The 24130-nt window shown below is 38.2% G+C and overlaps 2 protein-coding genes across 2 annotated transcripts; one reads left to right on the top strand and one right to left on the bottom strand.

The window, feature by feature from the left end:
• The first annotated feature begins 1154 nt into the window (after positions 1-1154).
• On the top strand, positions 1155-6770 carry ECHDC2 (enoyl CoA hydratase domain containing 2). The gene is made up of 9 exons (XM_009878993.1): positions 1155-1217; positions 1760-1847; positions 2401-2487; positions 3690-3782; positions 4293-4349; positions 4755-4942; positions 5363-5413; positions 5732-5779; positions 6505-6770. Exons 1-9 carry the CDS (start codon positions 1167-1169, stop codon positions 6580-6582), a joined length of 741 nt encoding a protein of 246 aa, XP_009877295.1. The 5' UTR covers positions 1155-1166; the 3' UTR covers positions 6583-6770.
• A 2783-nt stretch (positions 6771-9553) lies between these two features.
• Positions 9554-23872, bottom strand: LOC104281116 (protein zyg-11 homolog B-like; the record flags this gene model as incomplete). The annotated part of the gene is given in 14 exon segments (XM_009878992.1): positions 9554-10194; positions 12590-12687; positions 13310-13362; positions 13456-13537; positions 13539-13651; positions 14262-14309; positions 14407-14568; positions 15204-15254; positions 15337-15436; positions 16086-16150; positions 16319-16495; positions 17870-18010; positions 20645-21399; positions 23701-23872. Coding segments are annotated over 14 exon segments (2208 nt in total), but the record flags the coding sequence as incomplete, so codon positions are not given.
• Between the last annotated feature and the right edge of the window lie 258 nt (positions 23873-24130).

Here is a 24130-nt window from a genome sequence, read left to right as displayed (position 1 = left end):
TTGCTTAGCGTGTCTTTGCTTCAAGTTATGCATCGACACTCCTCTCAAGAGCACAGATAATAAATAATAGCTGGGTGTGGGTTTCTTTAAGTTCCGTTTGCAGAAGTTGTGGTTTGTATACCTCAGGTTTTCCCAGTACCCGTCCCGCAGGGTGCCCCTGGTGGGGCAGGCCCAGGGCCGTGCCTGAGTCACCAAGCAATTCGAGTTTGGCTAGATTGCCAGTGGAATAAGTATTGCAAGAACTTATAAACAGTTCTTGGTAGCTTTGCTCATTACATATACACAAATACAGTTACCAGAATTGGATTTCCATGGTTTGCTGGTGCTTGCCGTTACCTGTGTCTCTGCTCTGGTGTGACACCTTTTGCTGGCTAACTGGCATAGGCAAAAGAATAAAGACGAGACCTTCAAACATGGCAGGTGTAAGGTGCATCTGTGCACCTACAGCAGCAGCATCGTACAGCGTTAAGGCCTGGGAAGGGATCAGAAGTCCAGCCAAGGAAACAGGAGAGATGTTTCTTCTCTCCAAAGCATACAGAAAGCATTGGGTAATAATTTACAAAACAAATGCAAGGGAGAAGTAGGTAGATGTTGTGGTCTTATTTTTCTGCTTGGACTTAGGAACTTTGAATGAAGTCCTTCCCACTGATGAGCTCATTAACTTTTTAGTAAATGGCACTCCAGTTTCAGAGTAGTTGTAGAATAGAAAGAGCAAGTGACCAGTTTGTGCTATTCCCATGCAACCAGCAATCCTGAGAGGATGGTTCCTTCATTAAGGAGTACGCTTGAACGCAGTACAGCTGCACAATAAAAACTGGATTAAGTAACATTTGAAACAGAAACCTAAGGTGGATCATTTGGTGTTTTTTTTTTTCCATTCCTGCAGTGATTCTAAGACATATGTTCTTAGATGTCATGTTCATGTTTTAAAAGTCTGGTTATTTATATTATTCACAGTGCTACTGAATACTGGGTTTCATAGACATGGTCTACAACCTCTACTTTTAAAATAACTGCTTGTTTTAGAATATACTTTATATGCATTTTCAGGAAAGAGAAGATTGCAGCATATGCAGATATTGTTCCCAGTTGAATTACTGTGTCAGAGAATTAAATGAAGTGTAACTGAAATTGTCTCCTATTACTAAGGTATTGCTGAAATCCTAATGAACCGACCCCACGCGAGAAATTCATTGGGAAAAGTATTTGTAAATGAAGTGAGTATGGGCCTGGCCTGTAAACATGTTTGGAATCATGATCAGTAGCTAAATAAGAATAGTTGTGGGAGATCTGAAACAAAAATCTAATCTCTTGTTGAAGGTCAGTGGGAGACTGCACTGGGGCAAGGCAGGTTAGCCTGAAGAAAAAGAGATCGTGCTATGTCTCTACTGCAGTAACTTCAGATGCGGACTGGACACAGATACTGGATTTAAGTTAACTAACTCAGATGCAAGTCAAGCTCCTTACTTGTGTAAATACAACAAAAACATACTCGTTGTCAGACCTTCGCAGATGATCTGTTCAAGGCTGATACATTCCAGAGCAGGTCTGGCTCATGCCTGGACAGGAAAGGTTCATCTCTGAATGGAAGAAAGGAGATGGGGAAACGTGTCATTCTGAGGCTGTCATGGAAGGATCCTGCTGGCATCTGCAGGGGAAAAAATAAACTTTTATCATAGACTAGGAGCTTGCTATAATTTAGGTATATACATTCATATTCTTCAAGTTTCTTCTCTTGTTTGTACTCCCTCCCTCATAGCTGTTCAGTGCTCTGGAACAGCTCCGCTTTGATGAGAAGGTTCGCGTGGTGGTGTTCAAGAGTGAGGTGAAAGGTGTGTTTTGTGCTGGTAAGTAACAAATTCTCTGCAAGCTATTGTGAAAAAAAATTAATGTCTCTTAGTGCAGTGTGCTGATCAGATTGTGCAGAAGAGCACTTGGAAACAGTTGCTGAAAGAAAAACTGGCTGGCTTTTGTGTACCAAATAAAAACCACATTGTTCTCTCACTTTTGCCTGTCTGTCTCTTGGGTTCAGTGATGAAGATGTGCGTGATGGAGGGAGCTGCTCAGGCTGCGCAGTGCTACTGTTTGTTTTCCATTTATAACCGTCTTCAAGCACAGGTGCCTCTGGTGTTGGAGTCCTTGGTTTTGTTTTATGGATTATCATCCTTACATACAGTGATCAGTATTTCCCAATGAAACCTGTTTGAAGGGCACCGAGAAGCACCGTAGCCACTGCTCCAGCCCCGATGTCCACAATCCAACTTCCACTGACCTTACTTATCCAGAACACTGTGTTTCAAGACTTCTCAAGTGGTCTGTCCTCTGAGAGGGACTGGAAAGAACACAGTTCAGATGTCTTTTTCCTGTTCCTGAATTCTAACCTTTTTATCCTGTATTTAGGTGCAGACTTAAAGGAACGTGCAAAGATGGATGACGCAGAAGTTGGGCACTTTGTTAAAAGGCTGAGAAATCTCATGGATGAAATAGGTAAATGGTTTTCTCAGGTGGGAAATCTGTCCTAGGCTGCCTATACTGGGACATTTAGAAGTGCTGTGGGAGGGGAACTCCAGCAGGTTACCTGTTACCGGTAGCTTCCTAAGGTGGCTCCAGCTTATGCCTGAAACAAATATCTGATTAGATTTAATTACCAAATATCCTGCTGCCACTCCCAAGGGCAGGATGCATTTCAGTACTGCCTGTTCTGTGACAAAGAGCAGCACACACACATGCCTTTAACACCCACATACCTTTAACAAAGCATCCCATAGACAGTGCAGTGTAGTTCTTCAGAGGAAGACAGTGGTAGACAAAATGAGCTATGTTGGTTCCCCACTTTCAGTACGTGCTCAGAGGTACTTATGATACAGCAGTGACCTGAGAACATGGATTTGGATCTCTGAATAGGTTTAATAAATGGATTTGTTGAATGTCAGGGGTTTGTACGTCCAACTCCCTCTTGCCCCCTCATTCTTTTTTTTTTTTTTTTTGCAAAAGGAATATGGACTTCTGCAGCTGATTTTCCTCCCCTGCTTATGAATTACTCTGCTCTCACTAGAGAGAAATACCAAAGTGAAATCTGACTAAAATACCAGTCAGAATTGCAGTAACTAAAAATCAAGCAACAACATAGAGAAAATGACTCTGTCTCACAAACCACAGAAACAGTCAGTGCTGGAGTAGGAAGAAGTGGTTTCAGCATGTCTGAAGTCTCCCTCCAGCTCCTTGAGTATTTAAAAAGGTATCTTAAACAGCAACTATCTCCAGGTACCTCAGGTTCCTCAAGTGACAGCCCTATTCTTAGTGTTAACACAAGCACCAGAAAACCTAATCCTTGTAACAATGACCAGGGATGGTGTTTTTGTTTTGACTGTTAACTGCAGCAGCTGGATATTCACATCATAATTCTGCAAGGAGACAATTCATCCTGTTTTGTGTCTTAGTACTTAGTTTTTCCACACTTCTTTGCGTGTAAGAAGGATGTTTTGTGTTGTTCTTATAAAGGAGGAAGAAGTCAAAAAAGACAGTTTCTACTGTTTAGAGACAGAAAGTTTGTGGCAGAAGAATGAATTCTTGAGCAATTCTGAATTTGAGAACTAAGAAAAGCTTTAGGATTTAAGCACTTGAATTCCAGACGTGAGTGGAACAGCACTTCTGGAACAAAACTCTATAATCTGTGTTGTCTTCTCTAGCTGCCCTGCCTGTACCCACGATTGCTGCAATCGATGGCTACGCATTGGGGGGTGGACTGGAACTGGCGTTAGCTTGCGACCTTCGAGTAGCAGGTTTGTTTGTTGCTTAATATAGGATTCTTCTTGTAATTGGTGACTATATTCTAAAGAGAACTTACAGGCATACTAGCTGAATGTTAATGCAATCCAGTAGGCTAAAAGAGGAACTTACACAGTTCAAGAAATGAGTAGCCATTTGTTTAGAAACAGCGGCATTTAGTTACTGTTGGGAAAGCAGTTTTGATGCTTAAAAAGTAAAGCCTATTTTTAGACAGGATTAGAATTCCTTCAGAAAACTATTTATTGGTAGAATTAAATAGTTGTTATTGTGTAATAACTCTGGCTAGATCTAACCTTCCCTAGTTAAATCAGAGGTAAGCATACTACACATGCCTCATATGACTTGCGATGGACATTGATTAATCACTGTACTATTCAGACTTCCTAGCTGCCTGGAGTTCCAATTCAATATTGACAGTTTGTGGTTTTATTAATTAAGTATGGGAAATTTGTAGTTATACAAATCAAAAAGTAACTAAACCCTATATATATATTTTCTAATAGCTTCGTCAGCTAAAATGGGCCTTATTGAGACTACAAGAGGGCTTCTTCCTGGAGCAGGTAATACTAATTAAATCTTCAGCCTCTTATTTTCTCAGTTGTATAAGTAAATATTTTGCCATTAGAACACTTGAAGTGTAAATTGAAATTAAGTGGGTTTGTAAATTAGAAGTAGCATCTTACAGGCGACCCAAGTGATGTACAAATCAAGAGTTCTGTTCCAAGCCCTGTCTCAGACTGGCTATGAATTTAGGAAAGCCCCTTTACACCTTTTCCTGTTTCTTGAAAGCATGCTGAAGCGTTTCAGATGCCTTGTAAAATGTGACATATTCAGCTAGTAGTTATTAAAGAACACACAGTCCCTTTATTTTTTAAACCCTTTTGTTATATAAGGAGGAAAAAAACACTGTTGGGTTTTGGGCATTTATCAGAAATGAGAAACGGTGGTTTTGCTGTTGTCATAAGGTGGAACCCAGCGCCTGCCCAGATGTGTTGGAATAGGTCTTGCCAAGGAGCTCATTTTCACTGGTAGGCAGATTGATGGACAACAGGCCGCCTCAATGGGGTTAGTAAATCACACAGTGCCACAGAACAGCGAGGGAGACGCAGCTTACCAGAGAGCATTAACTTTGGCTAAAGAAATCCTTCCTCAGGTAAGTGTATGATTTGTGCAGTCAATGCCAAGAAGGCATTTCTGCCTTCCTCAAGAGAAAGCAAACAAATAATTGGAATGTCTTGGTTCCTCATGTTTAAGTCTCTCAATTCTGTCTTCTTTTTGTAAATGCAGTTTCTGTAGGAACAAGTGTTAACAGCCAGCTGCTTAACCCATAGGACACTTTTAGCTCCAAGTTGCGGTTACGCAGACCTGCAGGAAACCTTCCCCTCTTAACTGTAAATAATACTAAGCTTTTTTTAAAAAATACTAACTTCCTGCAAATTTCTATAAACAAAAGGTCATTTGGTGCTAGGATAATGAAATAACATCTACAGTATTATGAACTGATGTGGCTTTAGTTATTTTTAAATTTTGTTGTGGTTTGGCTTTAGGGTTTTTTTTGTTTTTCTTTTTTAAGGCTCCATTTGCTGTGAAAATGGGAAAACTAGCAATAAACAGAGGAATGGAGGTAATTTTTTTTTTTTAATACTGAGGTAAATGAAACAGGTAGCTCTTACAAATTACTGCAGTAGAAGTATTTAGAACAGCAGAGTTATAGTATTTGTTTAGACAAGGTATTTTAAACCATTTCAGGGGGGTTAAAGATTTTCTTTGAAGACAAAATTAAAACATCAGGATCTTTTTTTCTACGGATGCACACACTGTAGTTCTAATTCAGAAGTGAAGGTCACTCAGTATGAGTGAATATTTATTGATGTGAAGGCTGTGACATAGTTTTGTGGGCTATGCTGCAGAAAAAACCTGACTCCTTTCCTCTCATGCCCAGGTTGACATTGCATCAGGGATGGCTATTGAGGGGATGTGTTACGCCCAGGTAGGTTACCTTCAGAAAACATTCCTGAAAAGAACAACTATACATTTTCTGAAGCCAGATATTCACAGCATCCTCTTGTATTTTCCTCTCTGTAAGGGAACACAAACAGCTAAATCTAAACCTTTGAAAACACACCTGAGTGCAGTTCCAGATACCTAGTTCAAAATATTAATTATTGTATCGTGTAGCTGCCTCTCAGCCTGCCTGAGACTAAACTTTCTTAAATAGTCTTTTGTCTAAACTAACTGTATATTCTTAGTTTCAACAGAATTTTAATTATAGGATGAGCTTTACAGATGGCTTTAGTTTTAACAAATTAAAAACCAGATTCTTCATGTAGTTTTTCTTTCTGAGAAGTTTTGAGAATGGCACCGTTCTCACCTAACAGAGGAACATAACTGCTCTGCCTCTCAGTGTATTTAAAGATGTTAAAGTATTAAATTTATGGCAAACTGTTTTACAGTTTTCCTGTTAGTTCCCTGGTCTATGGTCATTGTCTTAGATGCTTTGCTTGTGATTTACACTACAAGCCAGTCTCTTTATCTTCCCAATGGCAAAATGTAGAAGGTGGGACTTCATCTATCATTGAAGGAAAAGCAAATTTTATCTTAGACCACTACTGCCAAATTAGTCAATACTTAAAAACACATCAGACTTCTCAATGAAAAGCATACCTTTTTTTGGCTCTTGCTTTTTGTGGTTTTTTTCATCTTTGAAAACTGTAGAATATTCCCACAAGAGACCGTCAGGAAGGGATGGCTGCCTTCAAGGAGAAAAGACCACCTCAGTTTATTGGCAAATAATGCTTCCTGGCTTCCCCTCGATTTTTTGAAAGTAAAGAAGGACCGAAGAGAAGACCCAACTGATTTCTTGGGATGATTTTTATGACTGCATTCTGTGCACTTAGCTCCTTGCCTTGGACTGCATTTCTGAATACTCCACTGGATTGTTTTGCTCTAAGAATTCCAAAATAAAGATTTAACTTTGTACAGCTGATCTTTTTTAAGTGCATACATCTTAAGTCAGTGGTTATCATTCTCAAACAGATGACAGGCGAGGAATACGGAGAAGCAGAGAATCATTCAGGATCCTCGAGTCCAACCAGTAACCCTACTCTACAAAGCTCACCCCTGAACTGTATCCTCCAACACCACATATAAATGACCTTTAAACACCTCCAGGGACGGTGACTCAACCGCCTCCCTGGGCAGCCTATTCCAATGTCTGACTATAAGCAAATTTTTTAAATAAATTAAAAATAACCACGCTGCACCTAAACAGTGATAGGAAAAAGAAAAAAAAAAAAATCACTCTGAAGAGAAAGTCAGCTTATAGAGAAAACCTTCCTAAGCTTGCTTCCCATTATTGGTGCTCTTCCACCTAATTAGACAGAACAAGCAGCATTAACACAGAGCAAAGGCGTTTCACCCCACATCGGTTGTGACTAGTGCAAAACACCAGGCTACCAGGTCAGCCAACTGATCTTGGGGCTCTTTGGTATTAGCTCTTGAGAAATGTAATGCCTGTATGTGCACGTATTTATGGCCGCTGTACCAATCTATGCCAGACCTCTCGGGCATGTTGCTTCTCTCCCATCACCTATCTTCCTCTGTTGCTGACTGGAAGTTATTTTCCCCTTCTGCTTAGACGTTCTCCAGCACCGAGACAGGCCACACAGTCTAGCTCTAGTGCATCTTAGTTCCCTAGATTGGGGCTTTCAAGCAAAAGTGAATTAATACAGTTAGAGAAATGTATTTTTAGTAAATCCTTTAGTTATCAGAATATACTTAGGAAATAAGGCTTACCACATTGGAACTAGGTGTTAGTGCATGCTATGATAGTCTTGAAGCAAACCACAATTTCACTTGTGCCAAAAGTTACCCAAACAATTCTGTGGGTGAGATAACCTTATGAGATTATACAAGTTTTCTATGTAGAGACCTGCAAAGGAAAAGCAGAGTCAGGATCTTCAGCCTTCACCAAAAAAAAAAACAACACACCAACAAAAAACCAAAAGGCAAATGTCTCCGGTGAAATACAAGTTTAAAAGTTGTTTCCAGAATTATTCTGACCCCATCACAAACTCCTGAGAGAAAAAACGCTTCTGTAAATGGCACATCCAAGTAAATTTAGTAGATTTATACCTTGTAAGCATTCAGACTTTCCAGTTTAAAAGAATTCTGCTCACTGTTCATTTGCCTGAAGCATGTGAGAACAAAACAAGAAGGCTATGGAAAACCATTTAGAGTCTCTGTGCTTGGTGGCTGCAAAACTTAACAAAGTGACATCTTCACTATCTAGACTGATGCCAGTATCGCATTCGTTTTGTGCTGCGTGGGGCAGTGGAAATTTTTTTCCCCCTCCCAGTTTTAGTTAAGATGCTTCATCAAGTTCTCCTGTTATTAGGAAAAAAAAAAAAAGTACTGTAAGGAGATCTGTCATCTTTATTTTAAAATCTTGTAGCAATTGAATTATATTCATTCTATTGACACCAACTTTGACAAGTTTTGTGTTCCATTTCACGCAATGGAAATTTTTTAGCAGAAGTCCCATAGCAGGCCATGGCTTGAAGGCCATTTTTCATTTTTTTAAACCACCTTCATAATTCGAAGCTACAACCAATTTAATTTCTTTCCCAATCAAGAAAACTGCATATAACCAGATACAGACATAAAAATTATGCTAGCCAAATTATATCTTCATACAAAAAGCAATTAATTAACAACATTGATTAAATTACTGGGTCAGTACCTTTTGCAATTTTTGAAATACACAATAACTGGATTGTTGAAGATTAGAGGTGATGTTTTTATCTGAAGGATGGGAGTTGGGAGAGGGAAGGAGTTAAAAATAGTAAAATATGGTCATCGTGAAGAAGCCATCCCTGCTAGTAAGCTACCAAACATAAGTTTTGTTTTTAAACTCCATTACCAATATATTTACAGAAGAGTCTCTGAATATCAATCAGTTGCCACAGAAATATGGAGACTAACCAGATAAACAAAAACAATACCTGAAATTAAACTGAATTTGAATGGACATGCAGTTTGTTTCCATCGCTTGAATTTTATCAGGCATCTGTATGCTGTGCAATATGTTGCATTGAACACATAATTTGAAACCCATAGGTAACCAAGAAAGAAAAACAGTGTTACAGTTAGCATCTTTATGTAAAATTTCACACTCCACAAAACAATGCCATTGACACAGGGCTTACATAGAACATGGGGTGATACTTTGCACGGTGATGACTTGGAAATATAATTCACTGCACAATACTGACAGAGTATTTACAGAAGACAATAGAGCAATTATTATTCTCTTATAAATAAGGTGACCAAATATCCTGAGTCTCCTATCAAGACATGCAGTCCCCTTCGTGATGAAGACAAGTCAGTATTTGGCTCTAATGAGCCTTCTCCTTTCGCTATCAGTATTCAAAAAACAAAAGAAAGATATCACACACAACCAAAAGTAGTCACACAACAACAGAACCTCCTTCTTAAAATCTCAAGCATAGTTAATCTTTTAATCCTGTTTCTATTGCTCTACTTCAGGTTTCCCTTTCCCTGATGCAATGCCTACCCCTGCCTTATTAAGAGTAGGGAGGACTTAGAGCCGAACTGCAAAAAGACGTTGTTCTAGCAGTAAGGAAAACAAAAGATCACAGCTTGCAGGCAAAAGGAAAAGGAAGTCGAAGACCCCAGTTGTGTTTAGATGGGTTATGAGACAATGGACGTTTTGGTCGCCTTAGTTACAAGTCTCGCTGTAACCTGCATGCATGTACTTTTGTTTTAATCTGTAAAAGTGTTGAATCTCACAACCACACACAGTTCTATTCAAACACCAAACTAGTAAACAGTGTTATGAACAGCAATCATAGGGATGAAATAACTTTCTCTCCCAGAAGTCCCAAAATAATATATTCCTAGAAGTCTTTTTTTTTTCCAGATGTCCATATTTATCTGTACAAGTCTCGTCTCTTTGTAGCCAGCAGTAATCCTACAGGTATGACCAGCTCAAGCAGTGACCCTTCACAAGTTGTATATGCGGTTGCCATTAAAGTTGACATTCACAACGGTTACCGTACATTGTTCTGGGTACCACAATCACCGGCAATTCACTTTAATGGTGACCACTATATTAACAAGTTACTCCAACTACACACACATTAGAAAGGATTATTACAGAGACAATACTTTACACTCCCTACAGCTGCAGCTTTCAGTTTGGCTTATTTTGTTGCTGTTTTCTACATGGTGGTGGTCTCCCATGACGCATAATGTGCTTTTCCAAACTATCTAGGATGGCAATAGCAATCCTTTGGACATGTGGATCAGTCTGGACGTTTTCCTTGATGTTGTATAAGTGCTGTAAACCACCTTCTTCAATTAACATGCTGCAGTACCTGGCAGCTGTAATGAGATTTTAAAAAGGGAATTAAAAAAAAAATTATCTAAGGTAAATGTAACAGATACTGTAAACACTGATGGGAATCCACTTTCTTCTCTTAGACCAGGCAGCATTTAGGACACTCCCTGAAGCATCTGTAGATGCGCATTTATACCTTAACAAATGACAACAGAACAAGAGTTGTTTGGATGGGACTCTGATTGTAGTCGGCTGTTTCCACATCTGTCTAAGCTGGCTGGAAAGTGCCTTGTCATATGCAGAGTATTCTCTCTCTCCCCCTGCATCCTCTACAGTCATTTTAAGTGCATATATATGATTTTTAATAAATTGGAACCAGAAGTACTACAGTATCTATGGGTACTCAGGTAAAAATATCACCTTTAACAAAAACCTCAGTACCATTACCAAGAGAAGGTATCAGATACCACATCATTTGTACAGGCCTGTAGACTGAATAGAAACTAGTTCCATTAAGAACAGTTTGCCAAATACTACTGATGGTGGCCTTTAACTAGTTATAAATTGCTATGAATGCCTCTTCAAGAATAAAATTACACTTTTCTTTCCACTTTATCAGTTTTTAAAAGCTCAAAGCGCACCTGCATCAGCTCCAGTGTTATTACATGCAGGAACCAGCTATAAAAAGAGCTGTATGTTTAACGTAACATGCAGCTTCAGATGCTGTTACAAAAAGATTGGGATGACTGTAATGCAATCCACTGAGCATTACCTCAGATGTACCCAATTTCACCATTCGTCTCAGTGAAGCAACACCAGAGTTAAAATGCTGACATTATACATTTCATCAGGGATCAAATTTACTGCAGCGCTACTAATATTTTAGGTAAGTTAGCTCACTGAGGTGGATATGACATAGAGAAGAAGCAAAAGGAGGAAAAAAAAAAAAAAAGAAAAGGGAACAAGAACAATCAAACCCATTAACTACAGAATACTTTTCACCCTCATCTATAAGAGGAGGTCAAAATAAAACACATCTCTCCAGGACAAAGATCTGCCTTGGTGCCAAACACCAAAAGCTTAAGGTTTTCCTCCCAAATAAATCTTCCTATTTCAGAATTAAACACATTTTCCCTCAGAGTAAGTTATTAGCTTTGCTACCAAACACTTGGTTTTTGCAACTTTGTCCAGAAGCTTCTGGCACCAACTACCATCAGAATTAAACTTCAGGAATACTGTCATGACCTCAGATCAGGAGTTTGCCATCCACGCTATTTCCAGCCTCTCCAGCCGACAAAGCAGTTACTCACTGTCAATACAAACCTCTAAGCAGGCTGAAAGCTCAGAGGTTAGGGCAGCACAAAATAATCACTAAAAATAAATAGAACAGATAGGACCATGCTAAGTTAACAGGGCTGAGGCATAAAGAGAAACTACAGGGTCTTAATCAAACCTTGTTACCCAGAGTCTGAGCGTTAAAACAATTTTGTCAGAACAGTCCTACTACATCACGGGAAGAGTCCTCACAGATCTCGGGACAGTGCACCCTGGGAACAGTGTCTTATTACATCTACAAGCTATATAAAGAGCAGAAAAACAGTACTTTATGTGCAATTATATTATGCCATACTAATGTTTGGTCCTGAATAGATGTCTTTTCACTGCAGAAACAGTGATTTATGGGAGAGGGATAAACGAGCCTAGATATACTGCTGTCAAGAAGATTAAAAAAGGGTACAGAGAATCCAATGCTTTAGAGGATACCTGCTTTATAGCTGGTAGAAGTTAATGACAATACACACATTCACGTCATATAAATTTGTGTTAAAAAACCAAAACAGACCAGAAGAAATTGTAAAAGCCAGGAAGGTTTGTCCAGTCTTACATTTAGGTATGCTCAGGGGATTATTTCCTTTCCCGACACCTGTACATTTCATCACATGCTCTCAAATCATTTTACAAACAAGGCATTAGGGTTCTCATTCTGCAGATGGGGAAAGACTGATTAAGAAACTGACCTTCATGTCACAGCAAGTTGTTGCAAAAAGGTGATTAGAGAGAAGGATTACCTAAAACTTCTGTTCTGATAGTAAGAGATAGCTACCTGCTACAATTATTGTTCTTAACTAAAAATAAAGTTGTTGCCCATTATTACTATTTACATTTCTGAATAAAAACATCTGTGCAACCCAAAAATGTCATTAATCTTAACACACGCCTACATTTTAGTATTAATACTGTGCATTTAATGGTAAAATTCTGGTAAATAAAAATGATATGAAGAACTTTCTTTCCTGCCCCATTTAGTCAAAACCTAAATACAGTTTCTGCAGAGGACTGAGTGAATACTCTAGCAGCTCTTATTTTTCTCCACTTCAGGCTAATGAATGATATGCTAAGAACTAAGAATTTCAAGGGCAATATTATCTTAATACGTACGATTTTTGCTGCAGACGTGCTGCATGGCCCACACTGCCCATAACTGGACACCAGGTGTCATGAAACAGCCGAGTAGTGGAAAAAATGGATTGAAAGACCTATAAAAAAAGGAGAGAAACAGCAACTCACTTTACTACTAGATGTAATTATGTCAGAGACCACATGTCCACTTATTCAGTTGCAGGTTTAACTAGGAAAGAGAATTGATAAACTAGAGTTTCAGATGCAGCAGGCAAGCCTTTTAATGCTTAAGACAATTACTAGCAAAAATCATATACAGTGGATGCACGGTGTGCTTTCATCATAGCATCTGGATGTCTCCTGCTCCTTAAAAACAGGAGTAAGAACAGTGGGAATAAGGATTAGATGGAGAGTAATTATCTAACCGTACTTTTTGGCCTCAAGCTTCTTTATCTAGGACAGGTAGGGCTCACCTAGTGCTAGCCAATATAACCTTACTGGTTAATCTTTGTGCATTTTAGGCACACAGCTGAATACTTGTAGTAAAGAAGCAGAAGAACAACGTTACACTTTTCTTTTACAGGAGTCTCTAACCTCCTTTGGTCACACAGGGAAAATTAACACACTGTATATTTTAAGCCAACAGGTGTTTTTCCACTAGAGAAAACCATGCCTGGCTAGCAGCTCACTCTGCTTTGGAAACAAGTTTTAAATCTAGCTTAGTTTATTTTCCAAACTCCACATCATTACAATAATTACCTGTAAGCCACCATCTCACATTCTGGGGTTGGCCAATTCAAAATGGCAGAATGCTGCAAAATACAGAACCAAGAACATTCAATGTTGAACACAAACACTGAAAATAATATAAAAGAGTATGGTAAAATTCACCATCATTTCTGTACCAGCTGTTCAAGGAGAGATGTCCTCTGGCTGCGACTTAATGTCCAGGCCTGCTCTCCTCGAGATATCAAATGAGCAATAATTTTTTGCAAAGTAGCTAACTTCCACCTCCACGCTGTGCAATAATTTACTGATGTGGTCTATAAAGTCCTTCCACATTAATTCAGAATGGAGTTCTTTAACTTCAGCTATGTTATTCTGAAGGCAAAATTAAAAGAAGAAAGAAAAAAAAGAAGAGTATCACCAGAAAGAATAAGATATGAGGGAGATAAACATATGAAGTTAAACTATATTGTGTAAGTAAATAGATATAAACACCACGACAAGATCTTCATACATCCAGGTAACCACCAGATGCCAAAATGTTACCTTTGCTTTTGAACGCTTTTTTTCCAGTCTAATGCAGAAATTTGCCTCAAAACAAAGAAGTTTCCTTGAAAGTAATTTTAGGTCATTAGCACACACAAGACTAATTTAAAGGCTAGTTTTAACATTCTCAAACACAATTTCAGTAAACTTCAGCAGTGTGCAGTTCTAAATTCCATTGATTTTCAACCTACTTTTTTGAATTCGGACTCATCTGAAACTTCACTCACTGTCCTTTCTCACAAGCTCTTTTTTGTTTACTGCAACCCCCAATTTCAATATAGCTAGTGCTTTTGGAGAATTGGTAAAACAATTGTGAAAAACTACAAAGATTAAAGAAGAATGTAAAAATATTAGACATGTTTTCAGATTAATGTAAGGGTAAAAAAAAATTTTAAATCCATTTTAAAAGCATGTATCTGAGGCTTTTTTTTCATCTCACCAGAAGTCCAAGAACCTTCTGCTGGATGGATGACTCAGATGGAAAAGACTGTGGAAAAAAGAAACAAACTATAAGTAATCATTTATGCTTATTATTGAAACGATAACCTAAGTTCATAATCCACCACCAAAACTGTACTCCTCACCTCTAAGACTCTCATGAAAAGTTCCAGCCCTTGATTTTCAATGAAGTGCCGACATGTTGTTGGAGATTCATCAGTGAGGTTCCAAAGTGCACTCAGTGTGAACTTGAGGGTAGTATCTACAAGATTCTGATTTGTTTTCTGTTTAACTATTTGTAGAAGTTGCTGGCAGGGGGGGAAGGGAGGAACCAAACACAGTTATTACTGCATATCAGAAAATGTATTAGCTGCTCTGCTGCTTTCTGCACTGACTGGGGTAATGCATAGCTCTCATTTACATGCAGAGTAAAGGTCTACGTGTTTAGGGTCAAATTACAAAAAATTAAACAGCTATTAAATGTTTTGCCTCTCCTATGAACACAGTTTCCTGCTGGAGGAATTCCTTTGTTTTCACCATAATGACACATGTAGTACAATTACGATGGCACAAAGCCATCCACACAACTCTGGACTCCAGGTGAACACTGAGAGCATTAACCATTTCTTCAAATATTCTCTTTTAGAGCATCTTTAGTCTTATGCAGTGAGTTTCAAACCAAAAGATGTCTTGCAATTTTACTTCGTATTAATCATGTCAACATTTCCTGCTTTGGCTTCTATGCCAATATGTCTCATTGCCACCATGTCTGATCTCTAACGCACTCTCTAGGCTTTTCTATCCCAAGGAACTTCCAATGAATACAGGTTAATGTATTCTTAGAACTCTACCTCCTTGCTTATTTCCTATCTTTAGGAATACTGGTAGCATGAATAACTGGAGAGGATGGTATTTTTGACTGTCAGGAAAGTCTCTGACTTACCCTAACAATGAAGAGTTCTGCACCAAGTTGAGCTGTTTGCTCTGTTGAAAGCTGTAAGCAAACAAAACCGTATCAACATTTTTTGTAGACTTTAGAAATACTATCCTACTACCTCAAAGCTTAAATTTTGTACCTTTGCAGCAAGAATGGAAATTATGGCTACAGCCATCCTCTGCATGTTTTGATCTTCGTGATTACACAGCCACTGCATAACAAGTTTGGCTGCTTCAAACCTGGAAATTAAAAATAAATTTAATTTTCAGGAATCTGATAAGCCTTAGGAAAATAAAGATGTACACAGACAACACAACAGATAGAAATGCATGCAAGACAAAAGAGACAGACTGGAAGAAGTATGCCTCATATCAAAAAAGGGTAGAAATACACAGTGAAATTACAGGTAGTGCATGAGCCTTTGTGAGCTCCGAGTTGTTTGCTTACAGTCTCTTATTTCTAATTATATTATCAAAGCACATAGGAACTGCTTCTAAAGAAAGAAGAAAAATTTAGCACGATCTTCTGAAACATCAGACATCAGACCAACACACTTCAAAGCATTTCGGAAAAATATTTAAGTAGAAAAATCTCTGCAAAAAGCAGTTCCATAGCTCCATAGAGAAATTTGGACTTCTATTACATGCACTTAGTGATAGACTCCTGCAGGTGAAGTAAAAAATACCTGTATACCACAGGATTTTTTTCAGACCTGTATTCAGCTATGAATTACAGGCCCAAAATAACATAGGCCAGACAAATTCAGCACACTGGAATGGTTTAAACTGAGCAAAACTGAAACCAGAAACAAACTCTCTGAAGGAACAGACAACAAAGAAAAATATTCTGCAATACTACAGCTAATTTTAACTGACATATAAAACTTGCCTGTTAAATGGAACATCCTGAAGGATTCTGTCACTGCATAGTGAAAGAAGGCAGTTCTTTTGCAGCTGTGAGAAATGCAGAAGAATTACTTCAGACACATACATATTTCAGAATAATTTCTCACTATGAACATGTTTCCATGAGGGGCTGAGATGTGGAGAAACCTTTTGTAAGTTCCGCAAGACAGGGAAACCTATTAAGGAAGTTGAAATTAAGGAAATTTCAACTTTTACCTGTTGGTGATTTGGGAAGTGTTCCATGGCCTTCAGCAGCAAGTGAGTGACATCAGCTAGAAGTCGCACAGGCATGCCTGCTGCTAAATCTTGCTTGGTGAGGTTAAAGACACACGCGCTTGCTGCCAACTGCACAGGCAAGTTCAGGGGGTGATTTCTCATTCCAACAACCACAAGCTGAAATGCAACAGTTTTGCCCACGTTAGTTACTTACGCGTTTACACGCATACCCCTTGCTGCCAACTGCACAGGCAAGTTCAGGGGGTGATTTCTCATTCCAACAACCACAAGCTGAAATGCAAGAGTTTTGCCCATTAGTTACTTACGCGTTTACGCGCATACCCAAGAGCAACCCACTGTTGCTTGAGGCCGCAACAATGACTCACAGCACCCAATTTCTGCCTCCCTTGTACTTAAGTGAAAAAATCCATCTGGTGTGATTTAAATTCTGAGGAGGAACATTTCCTGCTGCTCACTGTTTTAACGCTGACAACTTCTGTTTCTCCATGTCCTTTTGCCCCGGTTTTGGCAGCCTCTCAAAGGAGGCTGAATGCAAGAAATTCCTAGAAAGATCCAGGGTTTGCTTTACAAACCAGGATGAAAATCACCAAACCCTTTCTGAGGTGAATGAGGTAGGGCAGAGTTTCTGCTGTGTAATGGTAATGCAGTGGCTTGTTGTTTGGTGACCAGCTGTTTCAGATCATATCTCAAGCTGTTAGGTCAAGATATATTTTTTGCAGCTTCCTCTTGAATTTTGTTTTTGGCTATGCGTGTTGATTGTGATCTCACCGAAGAAAATATTTTTCTTGTTGATTATTGATTTGTCAAACTCTTTTTGATATTGAAGCCAGCAACTTCCAGATCACTTCAACAACAGAGAGGACAGAAAGAAAAAAAATCATCTGTCCTACTGATACCTTTTATGATAGCGGTAAAAATTAAACCACCTCTGGTGTTCTAGACACAAAAAGCCAATGCCTAGATTGGATTTTTAAGGAAGCTTCTAAGATTTGCCGAGTTAGAGCCCAATACAGAGCACTAATGATATTTATTCACTTGCTATGATACCGGAAGGTGACATTGGAGAGAAATATCACTGAATGCCTGAATGCCTTCCTTATTATTACTGTTTCATAAGCATTAGCAGTAGGCACTGTTGTACCTGGGGAATAAGACTAGACAGACCTTTGATTTGATCCAGTTACAGATATGTTCTAATGACAGAATTCAGCATCTGATATGAATGTATGCTGAATATGATACGATATCATAGTCATATATTCAAAAATAGAGGAAAACATTTATTTAGATGCTACTATACTTCAATACTATACATTAGTCCAGATCAACTTCACCTAAAATAAAACACTACAGGGTGTCTTTTACATCATTATTGTTTAGCAAGGTAAGTTTTATTTAACATTACATTTTGATCTTAAAAATCACAACCAAAAAATGTAAAAGCCTATAAAAGAATTTATAGCAGGGTTTTGGGAATTGGCTCAGTTTAAAGAATAATGCATGACAAACATCAGAACTATAGTATTTTACCTTCAAAATTTCAGGCTTTGTTTTTTCCATTACATGTGTCAGGCTGAATAAATGAAAGAGTGCCTCTCTCACAAAGAAGGCCCGCTCACTGTAACGCTTCAGTGCTTCAGAAATCTGAGTTTCATTTGCTTCTCCTGACACCTGCAAAGAGAGAAATAATCTTTAGTTCAAGATGTCATAATTTCACTTTAAAAACTCTGTTTTTAAAAAGTGCAAACCTGAAGTTCCCAGCGTGGTGATGCTTTTAGCCAAATCCTTCAGTAAGTAAATGATTACTTTATCTGGCCATGTTAATCCAGAACTACACGATCTTCAAACATTCCTCATAAAGAAGAATCCACATCATAAGCCAAAATCAGGATTCAGTCATGTCTTTAAGCATATTTTTCATATATGAAGTCACTAAGTAAAATTAGCCCTTCATAACAAACAAAAGCTGCTTATGATGCACCAAATGCCTAAAAGCACCATTTGTAACTGAATGTGCTGTCAAATACAGCTGATAAACCCATGAAATGGTATTTGGGCTGTAATTTTGGGGCTCTTGGTTCTAGCTTTGGTAATAAATAAAAAAAATGCATAGTTTCCTATAAGCTATATTTGTAGCAATAGCCTTTTAGCATCATATTAAAGAATTAATTCATCTTGTTTGCAGAAGAAATAATTCTTAAAAACAGATTTTAAATACATATGAAAACTAAACAAAGAGCTAGCTTGGGCAAAGACTGCATTAGAAGCTACAACTTGTTGACTAATATAAGCTTAAGTTCTGAATATTAAATCAGCAACTAGCTGCTGCAAATTTTTCCACTTCTGAATCTGCTACATTTTCCATTTAACTATATTTTACCTACTTTATAACTCTAAGTTGTGTAACTGTAGATGTTTTTTTCCTCAGTCCTACTAGCTAATGGATCACTGCTGCAATCTTTGTTTTTTTAAATTTCTTAGGGAAGCATACAGAACTTGTTCTACTTAAGATGTCACATAAGGGAAAGCAAATGGACATAGATCGAAGTGTCACATTCTGTACTGTAGAGAGCCACATTTTTTGATATTTGCTACATCAGGAATACATTGCAGCCTTGAGATAACTGATACTACCTTGGATTTTGTTTTATATTCTCTATGATTAGAATAGGGCAATCCTTCACTACATGAAGAACTTCCCCTTGGCTTCATATTCCCTACTGTAATTTCTGCCTAGTTTTCAACCTTTCAAGAATTTTCTATAATCAAATTTCACAGGACTGCTGTAAAGACTGTTACTTCTACTATCTCTGTAAGCGCTCTGACCTGTTTATTCTTTAGCATGATCTAGACTAAGCAGCTGAATATTTCAGTACACTAACAAATTTTAGGTCACAAATTTAAAAAAAAAAAAAAAAAGAAAAAAGGCAGAAAAACCCAATCACTGCCTACAGTGTCTTCTTGACAACTACGCCTTAAAAATAAAGGCAAACTGCTTTTTGCTAGCTACACTGCTACAAGTCCATCATGATTTTCACATTACTAGAACCTTCTTCCTTCCTGCCTTTTCATGGCACAGTCACGTGTGTGAAGCATGTATTCTACACAGCAAGAATTGTATTGAAGTGTTTTATATACCAAGCACGAGGCAGAATTTCCTGAGGCCATACATCATCACAACAAATGGGAACTTGCTTCTTCCAGCCATGCATTGCAACATTCATACACATCGCTATCAGTCGTGACAACTAAGTACTCAAGAGACACAGTCATCAACTGTCAAAAGTTCCAGGAGAGAGGGGAAAAGAAAAAATAAAAAATTGTGTAGCTGTGTTACGTTTAGTGGCTAGCCCAGCCCTAACCCTCAATACCTCACTCACCTATAACAAAAGCATTCCGAGTTTCAAAACTGAGGTGCAAAACTCAACTTGCACAGGAAACAGACTAAACTATGGACACATGAAAACTCTTCCTCATGCCCTCTGCAGTTTCCATCATCTTCATGGCACAGCAGAAAACAAAACTCAGAGTCCAAGATGATATACCACTGACACATCTAAAATATCTCTTTTTCTTCTTTAATTCTGACCCCTTCCCAGCAGGGACAAGACAGGCTCATGCTCAGTAAGTACATGCATATTCTACAGAAAAGGGAACAACATCTTATTGCCTGGTACTAAAAGACAGATAAATAAATGCACTTCAGAAAACAATATCTCATCCTAAGGGGCTAAGTAATTTAGGATTTGTTCAAGAAGACTAATTTTTTCATCCTAAGTAATTGCTTCTTACATATTCATCACCAAAAGACCTTTCAAGGCAGGTAGAAATATTGTAACAGGAAATTGAAGTTGTGATGGGGTACAACAGCAGCTCAAGTTTCATTGTATTTGCTGTGTTAATTATGAACTGCTCAACGCTTTTGCAAATTTTGCCTCCACCTCTTACATATTTCTGCCTTATGCTAGATATTATGCTGGAGTCCAGAGGATATTACTCCAGCAAATGACTTCAGACCAGACAAAGTTCAGGTCTTAGATCTGATCTGTTAAACCAGGACCTAAGCCTCACTAAAAATGCACAGAAAACAGACGCTTCTTACAACAGCTTCATGTAAATTTAGCAGTCTCTGTGTCAGAATTAAGTAGATGTAAGACATAAAGATAGTAATTACGATACACAGTAAAAAAACCACCAAAAACTACGGCCTCCTTCTGAAACACCCACGTGTATTTGTTACAAACTATTAGTTCCATTTTTCCTGTACATTGTAATTTTTCAGCAAAATTAATTCCCCCACTTAACCTTTAGGTTTCCTTCTCCTGTTAGGAATTCTGAGTAGCCGGCATCAGTAGCTAGCAGTCCTACAAACTGCATCGTGGGCCGCTGCTGAATAAATGCTTCTACAGCTTTATCAGTAACATGTTTTCTTCCAGAAATGTCCAAAGACACAAGGTTAGGCAAGATATCTTTCTGTTCCAGTAAACGAAGTGCTATGTCTGATGTGAACTGTTTGTCATCTGAAATATCAAGGTGATTCAGGTATTTTAGTTCTCTTATAACATCCAGAATCTGAGTTGTGGTCATTTTCAAGCATTTCAGGTGGTGCATGGTCAAAGACTTGAGCCGGTCTTTGCAGGTGAGGAGTGCTGTTATGTCAGTGACAGAGGTGTTCGATATATCCAGACTTTCTAATCTAGGAAGTGAAGCAACATCTGCCAAGTCCTCGTTGTAGAACAGAACATTGGTAATACTCAGTGCACGGAGCCCAGACAACTGACTGAAGCACCTCTCGTACGGGTCTTCCAAAGAAAGAGTTAGCGAGTTCAGCACGAGGCATTGCAGATTTTGTTGGATCCACTTATTGCTGCCAAGTCCACTGATAATGTCTGTGATTGTTATATCTGCATTCACCCCAGTAGCATCAAGTTCTACCAGCTTATGATGGCAGAATGCTTTCCGGAAAGCCACAGCAGAGATTTTCGCTTTCCGGATACAAGCTCGTTTCAAACGCATCTGGTTGCCTCGGAAGATGCCCACGGTTCCATCGTTCAGAAGCCCTGATGGAAAACAGCGTTAGCGTTTGACTCCAACATTACAGAACATCACTTTTAAGAATACAACGTGTACAGTGTGAGCAAAGAAAACTAATTGTAAAGTGGTTTGTCTTGGGTCATTATGCCATCAATCCCAAAATTTTCTATTTAGGATTCTAGTTCTAAGATTACAATTTCACTTTTGCAAAAGTCCAGGTTTAAGAATAGGACAGAGAAGACCCAGTACATACACATTATCTGTTTGGTTCAGAACATGGAATATGCAATGAATAAGATGTGGGTATGATTCAAAAACTTTCAGACTGCTGCCTGCATTTTCTGGATTTTCTCATGAAACTGGTTAGAGGTATGCTAAAATCAGAATTTCAAAATTGCTGAAAGTTTTTCTTCCCCAGTCATAGTTCCATTAACCTTAAGATAGTACCAACAATCAATGACCAGTTCTCATCTTGCTTTAACTCAATTCAATAATTTAGTATTTGAATGAATTCATAAGCAGGATTAATACACTAAACAAAGCTAATTAAGTTCCTCTATATATTCCTCATGAAGAAAGTAGGAGTGTTGCTCAGAAACAAGTTGAATGTGAGAAAGAAGCCTAAGAAGTGATTTAAAGAGGTGAAAGAGGACAAGGAAAGGGTGAGGAGAGAAAGGCAGCCACAAAAAAAAAGGAAATGTTAACAATTTTGTTTGAGATTATCGTGTTTGTTCTTTGTAGCATGAAGACTGTCTAAGTAGTCATCTCTTGCAGCACGCTAACTGAAGTAATATATTTAGTTCCATGCCCAGGATTATCCAAAACACACTGGAAAAAAAAGCCAAGATTTCTTATTTGTGTTTTATTAACAGAAGGAATACTACTTTATAGAAAGCCATGCAAAGGGTATGATTGCACAAGCACACACACGAAAGGAGTAGGAAGAACACGTCCTTCCAGTTTCACTCCATAGGGTTATATAAGTCAACACCAGCTTTTTGATCTCTTATCTTCAAGCATGCTGGATATAGAAAAGAAACTGAACACACAATATATTTGAATAAAAACATCATTGCCGCTACAGTTCAGATTTAAGTCATGAGCTAGTAATTGCCTCTGTGACAAAATCAAATTAATATTAAGGTTTGTTGGCCTTTCTAAAGAGCAAACTGTTAAGGTACTTGTGACCAAGTAGTCAGGGCATTCCTCTTTTGCAGAGAAAGCAAAAACATAGGGTAAAACAACTGGTACGCAGCAGAAGAATTAACTTGGATAAATAATTATTAATTTGGTTAAAGCAGTGCTAAACTACTACCTAATTTTTGCTCATTTTCATTTAAGGATCAAGTTAGGCTCCCTCATAGGCCTGCCTTAGCCACACCCTGTTTATCTGGCAGGCACTTGTTTTGAGTGTCAGTGTTTGGAACTGCCTTCATCACTACTAGCAACGGTACTAAGTTTCCAGCAATTCCATTTTCCTTGAATCCGCTTTCTTGGGATCACTCTAAACAACGACTTACCGGAAAGTAATGTATATTGAAGATTGAAAGTTTTTTGAGTTTGCCTCTTTTTAGAACCATTCCTTCTGTTATATCTGGCTAGAACAACTTGAGAAATGTAGAACACCAGTATTTGCATAGTAAGACCAAATCAAATCCACACTTATAGAATAGCATGCTTGGATTCTTTACAGTTCACTCTTTTCTTGCTAAGAAGTGTTTATTGACACAATATTTTCCATTGTCATGCTTAAGGAAAGCAAAGGAGAAGGCAGCCGTCTCCTCAAAGATGTGCTGCCAGAGAACATGATAGGCCACTACATAAAATGTAAGAACACCACAATGTGGTTTTCACAGATGTTTACACAACTCTTGAAACTGACTGCTTTTGAGCAAATAATTCCACTTCAAGAAAAGTGGTAAAGGAGATGAGAAACTATTTTAATGAAAATCATGAGATTATTTCACAGGGACACACAGGAAACAAAACTCAGTTAAATGCTCTGTAAGAAATATTTGAGTGCTGCTAGAAGTTGTAGAACCAAACAAATACTTTGTTTTTAAAGTGCAAGATTTTAAAGAATGTTCACTTAGAGGAACATTTAATTAAAATTATAAACCCAAGACAAAGGACCTTCTATTTAGAACCATCTCTATGACACTGAAGCTGTGGAAAAGCCAAAATAACAGAAATCCTCTATTAAGAGATTAAGGAACACAGTATTTTAGCAGCTGCAGCAGCAGCTTCTACTAGAAAATACAGCAGAACTGCAGCCTCACATTCCAGTAAAATATTTCCACAGATGACCCACAAATAATTGGTTTTACCATGAAATGCCATCGTCTGCAGCAATCGATCAGCCACTTCTTGAGGAAACATTCCTGGCTCCTGCAAGCATAGTGTTCCATCTTGCCTTTCTGTGCAAAACTTCTCTAGGTTGGCAGTCAGGAAATTCAAGCAAATATCAAGTAATGAATAAGGAGAAGCTTCCTCCTGTCATACACAGGACACAATGAAACAAAGGAGAATTAGTCAAATCATTCTGTCTATGAATCTTCTATTATTCCCTAAGGTTGGTTTTAGGCAAATTATATTTTGTTAGTCTGATTCTCACGAGAACAGGCAAATAAATACTACAAAAGAAGACATTTCCCTTGGAGCCACACAAGGTCAGGTCACACAATAAACAAGAGGTCAGACTGACGGACAGACTGAAAGAAGATTTTTAAATCAAATTTTTCTTCAGGATTTACACTA

This window comes from Apaloderma vittatum, unplaced genomic scaffold (genome assembly GCF_000703405.1).
Source record: "Apaloderma vittatum isolate BGI_N311 unplaced genomic scaffold, ASM70340v1 scaffold19421, whole genome shotgun sequence".
Taxonomy (NCBI): Eukaryota; Metazoa; Chordata; class Aves; order Trogoniformes; family Trogonidae; genus Apaloderma; species Apaloderma vittatum.
Note: the sequence above shows the minus strand (reverse complement) of the source record. Positions and strands in the feature narration are given on the sequence as shown.

What these genes read in the sequence shown, in the direction of transcription:
- ECHDC2 (XM_009878993.1), top strand. Translation starts at nt 1,167, where the DNA reads ATGAACCGACCCCACGCGAGAAATTCATTGGGAAAAGTATTTGTAAAT. An exon ending in GAAAAGTATTTGTAAATGAA is followed by an intron (nt 1,218 to 1,759) that starts GTGAGTATGGGC and finishes CCTCCCTCATAG; the next exon opens with CTGTTCAGTGCTCTGGAACA. An exon ending in CTAAAGAAATCCTTCCTCAG is followed by an intron (nt 4,943 to 5,362) that starts GTAAGTGTATGA and finishes TTCTTTTTTAAG; the next exon opens with GCTCCATTTGCTGTGAAAAT.